The sequence below is a fragment of the Paramormyrops kingsleyae genome, chromosome 24, assembly GCF_048594095.1.
Source record: "Paramormyrops kingsleyae isolate MSU_618 chromosome 24, PKINGS_0.4, whole genome shotgun sequence".
Taxonomy (NCBI): Eukaryota; Metazoa; Chordata; class Actinopteri; order Osteoglossiformes; family Mormyridae; genus Paramormyrops; species Paramormyrops kingsleyae.
In genome coordinates, this window is record NC_132820.1 from 6,749,233 (window position 1) to 6,764,067 (window position 14,835).

Genomic DNA, 14,835 nt, shown 5'->3' on the forward strand with positions numbered 1-14,835 from the left:
TTCAGTTGTTTCACGTAATAATCTATTTCCATTATTATTTGAATGGATTTTTCTGCAGCAGTTTAATTTTTATTAAGGCTTCTGTAAATGTTAAATGCATGACTCAAAACGGCCAGCAGGTGGAGCTCGTTGATAACATGAAATGGGTATTTTTTTTCAGGTCCTATAAGTACAACATAGTATTAAAATTTAACGTTATGTTTTCATTTTGTTGGGTTTAATTTTAATAATTATTTAAAACTAAATTTTCATTAATCTCATATTTCACATAAATTGCGTCTGATCATTTTTTTATTTTATGTTACTTCTATAGAAAGGTCAAAGGTCAAATACTATGATGACCGTTTTAGTAGCCATTCGGCAGTGCATGTTTTCACACATGCTCGATTTTTTACTCCCACGTTGTCCTCAGGGAGAAATAGGCCTATATATTGGATTTGCACTTAATTATTTTAATTCCTGTTTATATAGCTGGGAAGGCAGTTCAGGTTAGATTTAATTAAAAGTCTGTGATTCCAGACGTTTACACTGAGTCCAGGGGAGGGACAGTTAAACAGCCGATTTTAGAATTTTGTTCACGAACATCACAGGAGCCACGATTAGTGTCAGACAGATAAATCAGTATCAAAATACTGCTCACCCATGCAAAAGCACTGAGATATCTGAGCGCTTAATGGAAGATAAATAAGCCTACGGATTCAGTGAAGACTTGTGATTGATATCTCAGTAATAATTCCCTTGTTTTGAAGTGAATTTAATTAACTGTTAAAGGTAACGTTATAAAGTATTTACTTTATAATAATTGTGCCAGGTAACTGCATTTGCCAAGTAAAAAACAAAACAACACAAATAAATAAAAACAAATAGCAACACACTAAAATAACTTTATTTAATGGGAACGGTGCTGATCTCTGGCCGCCTAAGCACAGCTTCCCCTGGATGTTCGCGAAGACACGGCCCGTCCTGCAGGTTGTGCAACGCTGTCGCCACAGGGTGTCGCTCAAAACACACGCAGAGCTTTCGCCTTTCACGGTTTTGGTGGTGCCAGGGAATATCCCATCCTACCGGCGTGAAAGTACATGAAGTCATGTTTGTATACATTTACGCATAACAGCTGGTTTTCAATAAAGGATCGGGCTGTCTGACTGCACGTAATACACGTTAGTTGTGAGATGCACTGGCTCCCAGCAGAGAAACAGAAATGCCGCATACATTTGCCGCTTTATTTTGACGTTTATGTTTTGTCGTGGTAGAGGAGGTGGCTTCGGGGTTAAGGCGCTGCATCACTGCTTGACTGCAGGTAGCAGTGTTTTGACAGAGAGACACCAAAATTACTAGATAGCAAACATATTGACTACCCACTAATTTATTCGAGAAGACTTCTTCCAGATGGACAAACGGTTCCAGACACTTGTGTTTACTTGGGTTTTGCCTTTGTTAGTCATGCCGTGGGAGAGCAAAAGGTCATAAATGCATTATGGGATGTTTCCTGGGGGGCTCTCTGTTCTTATTAAGCCGCACTCAATAAAGAATAAATGAAAGCAATGTCACTTTCGCTTTGGCGAACGGTGCTGGGTCTCTCTCATAAGCACATGGGATTGGCATGAATAACGGCGGATTTAGGCAGTGAATTGGAGCTTTCTGGTACAACAATGGCCTTGTAAAAGGGTTCGGGGAATCTCTCAGCATGGAGGCTTGGATTTCAAACGACATCAGTCAGCAGACATCTGGTGTCGGGGGGGGTGTCATCAAAAGAGTGACAAAATGGCATTCGCACTGTTTTTCTGTAATAGCAGCGGCGCAAAAGCGCTTACGATCGCACGCACGTGGTTTTTAAGTGGCGGCAGGAGCCAGATGATACCCGTCTTGTCGCCTGGGTCGTACCCCTGGGATGTCCTCCCACGGCTTGGCTTATATGGTAAGGGGGGGGGGGGGTCATCCAGCTGTCGCGGCTTTGAGCAGCGGCTCTTTGAGAAGCTCGTGGCAAATCCGAGCGGCTCGCACGTCGGTAAATAACAGCCGCTCCCCCGGGAGGCGGATGATTATAAGGAGGGTCACCGACGGGATGCACGCCTTTTCGGCGAAGCTGTGGAGATCTCTGAAGCGGTCTGTGATGGCTTCCGGGATCGACGCCAAAAAGGCTGTGTGCGAGGAATCTGGATTCTGTAACAGATATTAGTGATGTTTCATTACGGCAGCTGTATCAGACCAGATTATCAAGAGCAAAGGTTTAACATGTTCTGTTTAATTCGTTCAGTACTGGAGAATTAGTCAATTTAAATAGGTCTAATATTTGGGTTTATGACCTATGAAACTATAATATTTTTATCCTATATGTTTTAAAGGTTAGACTGGTTCCATGACTGCCTATTCTTCTTTAAAGGAAAACCTTATTTCTTGAGCCATGAGGTGCAGTGGAAAATCAGGTTTCCTGTAACACATGCGGGACTTCTCAAGATCTACAGGAAGGCACAGAATCTCAGAGACTCAAGATCTCATACCCCCTAACCACCAGAACACTGGACATATGTTAGTAAACTATTTCAGATTTGACTGCAAAAAAGTGACATCTTCAGCATTTTAAAGGTCACTCTAAAATTCAGATCCCGCATGACAGATTTCACAACTCCGCTAAAACTCTGAGTGGACCATTTGGCATAAGCTCTCGGTTTCGTGACTCAAAAAAATGCATAGGCCTGTAGTTCATTGTCAAATGTACGGTACTTGAAAATGAACATTTGACCATGTGTTTAGAGTATGTGGACCTCATGATATATACAGTCTCATATACAAAGAATCATCAGCTTGTTGGTATGTTTTCAAGTTCGGTGTTTTGAAGAGCAAAAGACTGAGGCTGGAATTTACTATTGTGTCGAATGAAAAACTACGAGTCTCTATATTTAGGAAGGTTAACTGAAGACGGCCAGTTTCACCTGCGCTTACATGTGCTTCCATTTAAACTATTAATCCAACCAAATAAGAATTTTAGACTTGTTTCCAGGGACAGCATTTTGATTTTCTGTGACAGAGGAATGTGAAGGGAAGATGATAGTCTGGAAGTAATTATGCAAAAAAGAACAAGGTATTCTACTGCAAGCTCACAAAAACCACACGCGCGTCTTCATTCAAGGAGACTGCAACGGCCGCTGCCTGAGAGAAAAGTGATCCGAGCTCACATCTTGTATGGAGGAAGACTCTGGTCTGAGACATTGAGGGTAATTGTGTGTTTGGCTGCCGAATCCCTTACCTCTGTCACAATCAACATCTGCCCTTAATAAAACTGCAATTGAGGTGGGACGTTTTCGTCTGATGTGCATTCTTTCTTCTCTAACGACCCCATGGAGATCACCCATCTCTCTACAGCACTGAAAAATAAGAGCCAATATTTCATTAGCATCCGAACCTCTTCGATTCATTGCGTCATTGTTTACTCAGCTAATCTGGGGAAAGAAGGAGACGTAAAATAAAAGTGCTGCGATGATGTAATTTTTATTTGAAATATACAGCATCGTAACACCTAGCCGAAGCTCGCTGGATTTTTCTTCCATTCATACGCATGTTTTCTTAAAAATGCAAATTGAATTAAATACCCTGAAATGCATAGAGGAATCAAAGTATGCATAAAGGACACGCCTCAAAGGTAACAGTAAACATGAAACATAACAGAACTAGACGTTTCCTGTCAGTGTGTACTCTGGGCGACCATTTCTGTACACAGTTTATAGAACAGAGAGCAAACGCTCCGTAGTTTGGGTAATGAGGACAGGGCAGAATTCCTGCGGAGCACATGCGTGGTTTACTGAGGAAACAAGCAGCTGCACGGAAAGAGAAAAGTAGATTTTTAGAACGTCTCTTTATGATCTTAAATTCCACCCGTCACGCGCGGACCAGGTTCATCAGTTTGAATGAGGTTTACTCAGAGCAGAGGCTCAGTATTTATAAGTAACTCCTTGGAATTTGAGGGTTAACTACTATCTATCTATCTATCTATCTATCTATCTGATTGTTTATATGACACTCTTTTAACATATGACTATCAGTCTTATTTCAGACATTTCAGAGGCTCAATTGTCTTTTATACATTCTGCCAAATGCAGAGGTAGGTTCAAGTCTTGTATTTAGGCCCACTTTCCATCCATCCATCCATCCATCCATCCATGTATCCATCGATTATATGAAATTGGCAAATATGGACCGGACCATTGACAGCACAACATAACCGTCTGTGTCCCTGTTTCATACAAGCACTGCACCGCACTGACTGGTATTCCCATATATAGAATTAAGTTGCATTGGCTATCTGTAAAATATAATGGGAAGGCTATTGATTATCGGGCTTCAATCTTATATAGAATTCTGAATGACTGGACTACAATCTATTAAAAAGGCATCAGAACAGACGTAGCGATTCAGGCATGAGCACTGGCAGAGATACATTTTGTGCCGGCTTGAACTGATCTGCGCATAATGTCTCCACTGCACCGCATGAAGGCATTTTCTAAGCCCACAATGCCGCCGGTATCTGATCCTCTCCAGCTGTAGTCACATGTTCTTGAATTAGCAGTAATGGAATCTGCATTAACAGCACTGCAGAAAGCAGTGTTGGCCTTCGCCTGAGATTTTATACTTCATCCCCCGAAGACTTAAGACAGCAACAGGCCTGAAACATCCCTGACCGGCTAGCGGTTCATACAGAGTTTTCCAACTTATAATCACAACTACAATAACCAGCCCAACAGTTTGTGATTTTCCAGGTATCGTAGCAGAAAGCCTGCCACTCGTTGCTATGACAATGTATAACGACTAAGTTATTTATTTATTTACCGTCTCTGATTAATGATACACAGACAAAAGTGCTATATAAAGTGCCATATAAGTGCTCAGTCATAATGATTGCATAATGGACATTGTTTCATTTTAATTGTAACTTTAACAGCCAGATTTGCTTCCTGTCAAGAATTACAATAAACGTTGTATATATTTGGAAAAATGCTATACATTTTAACGAGGAGGAGGGGTTATTTTAAAAGCTTCATGTAAAAACGAATCATTAGTATTTATTCTACATCATTAACACAATTTGATTTACAGCCCATGAACTAAAAATGAGTTTATGGGAATTTCCACTGGGAATTTTACACGGGCAGAATTCTGCCACCTTTCACAATTTGGACTGCAACACTTTTTAATATCATGGGCAGTGGTACAGTTTCACACAATTCTGTGTTTTTTATTAGTACAGAATTAAAGACTTCTAGCTGCTTGCAATCTCAGACTATTGTGGTTCACTGCCGCACATCGGTGTCATATTAATGAGCAAAGAATGTTTCTAAGACGTTATCAAGGCAGATAGTAGATTCCTCTTTCATATTTAATTTGCTCTTGTCAAATTGTGGCGCTTGTATCACACTTACTGCAGTGTTTGGCCCACTGCCTCACTGCAGTATGAGGGTCAGGGGGCTGCAGCTGATGTGGATGTGACTGGCACCTGAAAAAAAACAGCTTTAACAGCTCTTCCAGTGAAGGAATGCAGTGATTGATTTGGCCGTGGGATCGCTGCCTTGTGATGCTTTGCACGTGAAACTCGCCACCTAATATACACCTAATGTACACCTAATGTACACCTAATGGCGTAAATGTAGGTCCTTTCCAGTTTGGTGCAATGAAAAAAGGGATCTTATAATAAGTCCCTTTTTTAAACAAATCTCTTCAAATTCTATTGCAATTCTATAAACATTTTTACTGATATTTGCAATTTACATTTCTATTTTTTTTTAAAACTTCTGTGGTCCATAAAGCACAATTCTCCTCTGACAGTTTTTTTTCCTCCTCTTCCTCTTTTGTTAACTTCTTAATCCAATCCAGACTAATGTAATAAGCCCATGGGCACCTTGCAAGGTGCGAATGTGTCACAGTAATATATAAACTGTACTGAACACGAGCCTGCTTAACATTTAAGTAACAAGGATCACAAAATTACCCAAACGCTGAACAAAGAACGCACTCTTAAGTGATGTTTTTAATCAGATCATCAGTCGTGTACGTTTGCCTGTGCACCTTAATATATATATTTTCAGACTTCCTGACACATCAATTTCCCACATGATTTTCTCCACACCGTTTTCATTTAAGGCTCGGTGAGTGAGCGAGAAATTCTTTGTTTACCCAATGGACTCCGACCAAGTAGCTCCGGTAAATGCGCAGATCCACAGGGATCCTTTCACTTTTAATGAGAACATCAGCAGCATGTTAATTATAATGTTACAAAGGGATTTTATAAGTGGGGTGCGGCAACTGTGCCCGGGTTGTACATCAGCCAGTGCTGAGGTCACCCAATTGCAGGGCTGCCGGCTTGAATTCTGCCCCTAGCTGAGGGTTTTACTGGGGCGCAAAACTGGGGATCTCCTATAGTTTCTAAGCTTCTTACAATCCAAAAACCAGGGGTGGAGATTTCATGTCCAGAAAGTAAAAATCCAGTCCAAGATTTTGTTTCGACCAACCAGCAGAGTACTCTGCGACTGTGACTCTTTATACTCAACTGGTCGGTTGAAACAAAATCTTGGACTGGATTTTTACTTTCTGGACCTGAAATGTCCGCCTCTGGTTATGAAAGACATTTAGGGTAACGTGACCATCTCTACCTAGTTGGACCCTTTTAGGTAATTAGCTTTCAGCTCACCGGCTGCTATGCAGTATGACCCAGATTGTTAATACAAGGGATTTACAGACTGGCTACTGATGATCGTGACGTGGCGCCAAGATGGCGTCGGCGTCCTCGGTGCCCTGGAGAAAAGCACTGCTTCAGTAATTTCTCTCAGGATTTTACTTCATGTTTAATCAGAAGAATGCATTGACAAGTCTGACTCACTGCAGCACCTGAGAAATAGACTTTGTGCTTTGTTTTTTTAACAGACATGTGAGTGAGACTAGGAGAGGGAGATGTCTTCAACCTTAGTCTGCGTTCTCTTGCCGTCCGCCGTACAACCTTTACGGCATGCCCCTGTGCTGGGAACTGACATTAAATCCTGCTGTGACGATGGCTTTGTTTTCAGTGTTTATTGATAACCTTCTGAATGTTTACTGCTGCAAGTCTATGGCTGGACGTTGAATCGATGCGCAGTCGATCTCGCTGTCTTTCAGGGACAGCTTGTCCACTCTGCGTTCTTGGGAATCCCTCTTCTGCCACCTTCACAGTATTTTCCCTGATTCTTTTTTCCTACTTCTGCAGAAATTGTAACACTCAGCTTTAAAGTTTTAAAAGTCAAATGACTAAGAAGTTAAGATCTCTTCTTTCCATATGCAGAATAGCTTCCTGAGTTGGGGATCATTACCGCGATTGCATTACAGTACCATCATGCCGTCGAGTTTACAGACTCGACTACAATTTCCTGAAACGTTTGCATTTCCCTGAAACAGACAGACCAAGCCAAGCTTTTCTTGTGCTGAGATAACATTCAAACATCAACAAAACAGCATAATTTACACAAAACAGTTTAAACGAAATTAAGTGATACTCAATGCTCTTCTGATTTAAGACTTTTTGAAATTGAATTTCTTTTCTTGGTGACTTTGACAGGGTAATAAACATCCAGTTTAACATTATGATCCATAGCCGTTAACCCGGCCATATCATGACGTATGTAAATCAGTTGTTTATCTTTGTACATTTGTGTACATTTGAAAATATATACTGTATATAAAAAACTTTTTTAAAAAATGTATCACAATGTAAAGGGGTGGCATGGGCGTGCAGTGGTTAGCACACTTCTGGGACCAGGGTTCGAGTCTCCACCTGGGTTACATGTGTGTAGAGTTTGCAGGTCCTCCTGGTGCCATTGTTGGGTTTCCTCTGGGTGTTTCAGTTTCCCCCCACGATCCAAAGACATGCTGAGGCTAATTAGAGTTACTAAATTGTCCATATGTGTGAGTGTGCCTTGTGATGGGCTGGCCCCCCATCCTGGGTTGTTCCCCACTTTGTGCCTGTAGCTTCTGGGATAGGCTCCAGACCCCCCCCCCCCCCCAATAATAGTAATAGCATCTCTTTCTGAAGGTGTTGGTCATTCACACAGATAGGTTTGAGCATAATGGATATCCAGTGCGTTTAAGAACAACAACCCTCTACTGAAGAATGTGCTCATTTAAACATATTAGTGTGATGAAATCAAATATTTATACTGCAAATTCAGAAACCTTTTCTCCACTTGTTTCACAGGCTTTATTAATTAATGAACATAAAATATTTAACAAACCATCTGGTATATATAACTGTCAAGGTTTCTGGACAAAACTCGAAGAGCTGTTATGCATTTTTAAAATATGGAGGTTAATATATTTATTTTTAAAGATTAAAGATGTTTTTACCCAAAATAAAGAAATAAACTCTGAACTCTTCAGTTGTCTCTACATTTCCTGTAATTACATCTGCTACCAATATGTCGTTCTGCAAGATTTGCCCTTCGTAAATATAATAAAATCATTTTCAGTGATGTTTCCATTTAAATGTTTCCATTTTTCCTCAAACATTTGATCAGTGTATTTTCATGGATCAATGGTTTCCCCATTTAAATATGTCCCCATAAGATTGACAATTTTCAGCTTTGTTAGGGCACACAAATCTTTCAAACTAGTGTCCAAAAAACAGTGAGTGCCATGAAAACCAATTATACATCTGCAGGCAATCTGCAAAATTCTGTGTTGGTATTTATGCTGATGTTGGTTTGTGACCAAATAGAAACCACCTGAAATGAGATGAAACCAAGCAGACTATCAATAAAACAATAAACAAGAACAGAATAATATCTAATTTACCGTATCAATTATATTAAAATCTAAATATGATGCGCATTTAAACATGTAATACACCCTGATATGTTTTAACCAACAAGTTGAGTACTCCGTGACTGTTACTCTTCATATTCAGCTGGTCGGTTGAAACAAAATCATGGTCTGTATTTGTACTTTCTGGACCTGAACTTTCCACCTCTGCTGTCTCTTGTCAAAAGTTATTAAAGTAGATGCGCAACCAGAAAACGTGCAATGTGGATCTGAGTAGCGCATAACGGTGGTTTAACAGGCCGGCCGCAGGGCCTTCTCAGTTCCCGTTGCATGCTGGGATTTGCAGTGCAGTGCAGTTCTGCAGACGTCGCGTCGGTCTCGCGCAGCCCGCGCGCACCCCGCAGGACCGCCCGGACTCATCCTCCAGCGCGCCGGGCCGTTGCCACAGAGACCCGGACCGTTGCCATGGCGCCGCGCTTCTCCCTCCCATTCAGTCCTGCTCACCAGCGGCCACGAAGTACAACTCCCCTTTTCTGAGACGTCAGAGAGGGATCGTGTTATTTAAAGATTGTATCAAGCGAGAAACAAAGTTCGCGCAGAGACCGTGTGGCCTTGCAGCTCCTGCCAGCGGGACTTGTACGTTTCTTCAGCGCCGGTTCCTGGATACTGTACCCGCAGAGATATGCCCCAAACCATAACCCTGAATGGACCCTCACCTTGGGGTTTTCGGCTCGTGGGTGGAAGGGACTTTAGCACACCATTAACCATTTCGCGGGTACGTTTCACCTACAGCCGCTCACTTTTATGCATTACTCTATTTTCCTTAATAGTCTGTTAAATAAAATCTAAATACGTGCACGTTGCATGACGAAGTTTTGGCGATGTTGCTTGAAATGGACGAATCGTTTGCGGGGTTGCAAATGAATTAATGCGAAGTGAAGAGACAGCGCTCTTTTTGCGTAGCTCCGCGGTGTTAAGTGCTTTTAAAAGTTACAAATGGACTTTATAAGTTAAATTTCTTTATTAATATTACTTTAAGCGACAACAGTACTGTGTATGAAGATTTGGTAAGTTGGATACAATCGGGTAAATAATGGAACTGCCTACCTGCCTTGAGTGTAATCAGGTGGTGTAATTTTACGGATTATTGTAGCCGGTCGGGCATAAATAAAATTAAGGTTGTAGTTGGTAACGTCATCAGACATTTTTCTGGTATTCGGAGGGAAATTTCTTTCTTGCTCAAAATAAGCGCTTCAGTCTAAAACTCCCATACTGTACAATGTTTCTACAAATTATTGGCGCACCATAAAGCTTCCTTTTACTGTTTATATTTGGTAATTTAATGCACTATACAGTCTGGTGAGATCTGGGAAGTATACTAAGGTATCAAAGCGAAGCTACGAGCTTGAAAGTCTTTGACAACGGGACGCAGGCGTTTTTCCGCTGCTTGCACAATGATAACGAAACGGTAGACGTTGCAAAATGAGTAACGGTGCAATTTAGCCTTCGTCTGAGGTTAAATGGAGTTTGGTGTGGCTGCCTAACAAGGGGCAGGAGAGCCGGCGCCCTCACACGCTGCAAACAGCGGGCTGCTCGAGTGGACGCGCAAGAAGGCTGCTGACACTTTGTTTGTAATACAGGATTGTAGGGCAGATGAAACAGTCCAGATGTTACAACTGTATTTTTGCGCCCCAGTAAAAAAAAAAAACCGAGCAACTAGTGGATGTACGCCTGTATAATACAGTTTAAATAACATTTTATTTTATTTTTATTGTGCATTATTACATATACCATCTACTTTCTCGATTAATATACTCTTTCGGTATAACGGTATTTCAGCTTTGAAATGCACAAATAGTAATTTATATTGCTTTTGTTTATACTGTAGAAAAGGGTTAATTTAATAGTGGTGAAAAGCTTCACCCAGATTCATAACCCGACCATAAAGGATATAGCCCATGCTAGCAATGGGTTTAATACTTTAGTAACGGCAGTGCCCAGCGATCAAACGTAGCGGTATTATTTTATGAACAATCAGATCGCATGTGCTACTTACCCCCAGTGTAAATGACGTGATTGCATTCCGGATTAGGTTGCATCATCAGCGCATTCCCGGTGCTCCATGTGAGAGGCAGGTCTGCATACTGTGCTCACACAATGATGCAATCAATGAGGTCACTATGCATCAATCGGACGCTCCCATATTCAGCGGATCGTCCTGTTAGCTAACACGATTAAACACTGAGAGGCAACAAAAAATGTATTTTCCACTTCCACATATACATATTCAACAGGGCGCACGATTCTAAGTGCATTTCTCCCAGTTAATGACCCTGAAACACCTGTAGTTTTAGGCAAAGGACGATTATGATCGTCTGGAAGGCATCAGACGGCCGTATCAATGGTTTGCAGCAAGGTCGAGAACTCGGGCTTTTATTAGTGGATGAATAATCATCCGAATGAATCAGATTCACTGTCTGAAATACGGCAATACATCATCTGACAGCGCTGATCTGCACGGAGAAGAATCCCGCAGCGGGGTGGAAAAAAAGTCGTACTCATCAAATAAATCATATTTAAGCAACAACCGAAATGATACGGACAAAAATAGCCACACTATAGTTTGCGTGTGTTAATATCTAATCTACAGCCACTTTTTCTGTGGCGACCTTGTGTTTACTCTTTAACCACGTAATACAGCAAAGTTTAAATGGCGTGACTAACATGAATTGTGTGACTGACTGGCGTGTTAATACTTGGGCAGATTTTGCCTGCTTTTGAGAGAACCAGAAATATATCTATCTTTTGAGAAGAAAATCCCCAGGAACTTTCTAATGGAAGTTATCATGAATTTTCTCAAGTTGTGTGCTTTATCTGTCGGTTTGTTTACCTGCTTTTGTGTTAATGGTATAGGTGTTATAAAGAGGCATAACTAGGTAGTTTTTTATTGAACAAATCTTCCGGTTCTTTAGAAAACGTTATTCCTGTTTTGTTACCTCTGTCACACAAAGAACTTTGTTTAAAATGCAGTGCTTAGAGGACAAACTGTTGTCATGACAACCTTAAGCTTTCTGTCTGGGACATGCTTTCACAGAATCCTCAGACTTCTTAGTGGCTATTTTTGAAAGCATTAAAACATAGGACGTTTTCAGAACTTAAAAGTTGTTTGTTCAGAGTGTAACCTGTAACCAGAAAACAAGATACAATAGACAAGAAATAAAAGTTTTAAAGAGCCAAGTTCGTTGTTTTGTATCCTTTCATCATTCAACATTGCAGAATTTTCCAAGTATATATACATAGTAATTATATAAAACGTGCAAAACTATTATCTGTGTAGAAACAATATTAATGGGTGTTTATTCTTGGAATAAACATATTTTTAAAAAAATGTATGTTAAAAATACAGACTTTTAGAGAATAGCAGTTAGAATGGCAGTTCTGACAGTATTTTTGCATAGTATAGATTTGTTGTATCTTGAGACCCTGATTGCATTAAGATGTTGAACCCCAAGAGCTAACAGACCTACTTGACTGATTCATTCAAATACCCAGTATGATGAACTGTGTACCAGTCGTTGTGGTCACTGTTTGTACTGTCATAGAAATTTTCACTGTGATCTAGTTTCTTTGCAATTTTCAAATATTTACAGTACACACTTTCCCGTCACCCCCAAAGCAAAGCGTAAGCGTATTTTGTAAACAAAGCAAACAGGCATGACCAAATCATGGAAGTAAGCTATAATTGATTTCGAAACCCTGAAAGTTGTTCAGAAATATAATATTTCACTCTGCAGAATTATTGAAAATGCAAACAGAATACTACTCTGTAAGCTCTTGGGACAAGATGTGCTGCCAAAGCAGCAAGAATACAATGTGGCATGAAGTCAACAAGGATCTGGAAGTGTTCTTCAGGAATCTGGCGTATTTCTTCCGCAAGGAATTTTTTCCAGCTCGCGACGCTATGATGGAGACGGAAACCGCCGTCAGAACGGCCTCACCATGCAGTCCCTCAATCGCCGTGTGGGACTGAGGTCAGGCGATTGGGACGGCCGTCGGAGAATGTCATCCACATTCTCCTCACAACATCTGCTCTATTAATTTGACCGTTGTTATGCTGCATCATGGGATACGGATTTGTCACAACGTGTCACTCCTGCCGCGTAATAATATACATTTTTCCCAGAAATATAAAGTTGAGGGAAATGCTTTTGAAATTATTCATCTGACTGGTGAGAGCGTTTTGCCACTGGGGCCAGACGCACGGTGTAGAGTTTCTCTGGCGGTATTGGTATGCCGGAATTCTTTCCGGAAGGACGTGGAAAAGGGTGCGTTGTCAAGTTTTATCATATTGACCTTTTATGTACAGCTCTAGGCCTAGGTGATGCTCGCAGCCTGTGGTGAATTGCACGGTTTGTGCACTACTACCTGTTCCAGGTTTTGTGTACACACTAGTGTCTTTGGATCCTGCATTTGGGGAATGTTTTTTGAGGTCCTTCCTTATTTGGCCCCAGACTGACATTAACTCTGAAACAATTGCTTGTGACTCACTTTTTCTGAAGGTGTTGTTCTAGGGCTTTACGAACTGCTCACAGTAATTTTGCATCATTCCGACAGGCACTGGTTTTGAATGTTTAACATGTGCATCCTGCTAATACTCTCGGTTCAGCACAGCTCCTCTGGAGAGCTGTAGATTCTGCAATTCATCTAGAGTATGATGTTCAGGTGTTCCGCCATACACAGCCAAACGTGTCCGGCCTTCATGAATGTTTTCCTTTCGTGGAGGGAATTCGAAACACAAGAAGGCCTCGCCTGGATCTGAGCGTCAGAGATTTACTTCAAGAGATACAGTACAGAACTGGGCGTCAGCTACAGCTCTGGGTATTTTAAGTTCACAGAGGATGGTTAAATGATGAGCTCTGTTTTGCACCTGGTGAGCGAATTCAAGCTGGACCGCTCTAGTGAATAGGAAGTCCAAGCAAACTAAGATCAGGAAGTGTGATCAGACTTAGGATGTTCGATAAGCACCAAGTGCACTGATTCTGAACATTTTGAATATGCTTGGTGACTGATGATAAGCAGTAGCCAAAGTCTGGTTTATGTAAGTGGCTAATGGTGAAAAGGGTGAAAGAAATATTTTTTTTCAAGGTACTATCTGTAACTTGCCTAACTGTATGCACTCATCTACCTGTAATTTTGTGCAAAGAAAGCCATATTGTTATGTTGAAGAAAAGTAGTTCACTAACATATCTGATATTTAAATTCTTTTCATGTAATTGTACCTTGGCACATGTTTAACTGGGATATATTTATATATATATTTTTTTGCCAAAGCCAGAAGCATGTTTCGAGACATTTGAGAAATAAACAAAAGAGGCATTATCAAATAGCACACAGACGAGAAGCTGGAGTTGTCATCTGCTCAGCATAAATATTGAAAAATGCAGCGGTATTTCAGAACCACAAAATCAGCTGTGCAACAAACCAGCGTGTTCGTTCACCGCAAGAATGAAATGAAAGTCTGACCCTGCTGGCTTTTAAACGCGGCCAAACATTTTAATTCCCTAAAAAAGGCAAAAAATGTCTGCTTCTTATTTACAATTTGGCAGCATTTTATTTGCAGTATTTTTTTAAACTCTACAGAATCTGACAATGATTAATCGTATAATTTGGTTTCCTCAAATTAGTTTACTGCATCTTTCTTAATGGTACACAAACTGATTACATATTGCATCTTTTCATATCTTTGCAGTGTATGCCAATTGCTACGTGAAGTAATCATTTAACTAGCAAATCCAAGGATTAGTCAGGAATTGGGATATTGAGCTTCTTTGACAGAGGTTGTTGAGTGTTTAACTCACTAGGTGGTTATTTTGTGTTCGCTGCCATGTTTTATGGTAATGGGCAATTAGCCCACAATGCCTGTTTGCAACCTTTGCTTTTTATATTTAAGCTTGAAAGGGCTTTGCTGATTTCCAGCAGTAACATGCCCTACGGAAAGAGACAGGGGCCAAAAAACCTTTATATGTCAAAGTAGCGAATTTTCATTGAAACAGGGTGTCC

The 14,835-nt window shown here is 40.7% G+C and overlaps 1 protein-coding gene across 1 annotated transcript in view; it reads left to right on the forward strand.

Moving 5' to 3' along the window:
- The first annotated feature begins 9,302 nt into the window (after window positions 1-9,302).
- pdlim4 (PDZ and LIM domain 4) overlaps window positions 9,303-14,835 on the forward strand; it is a 30,265-nt gene continuing 24,732 nt past the window's right edge. The window contains exon 1 of the mRNA XM_023803546.2: window positions 9,303-9,550. Coding sequence (XP_023659314.1) covers window positions 9,458-9,550 — 93 coding nt within the window. The 5' untranslated portion in view covers window positions 9,303-9,457. The remainder of the gene's footprint in view (window positions 9,551-14,835) is intronic.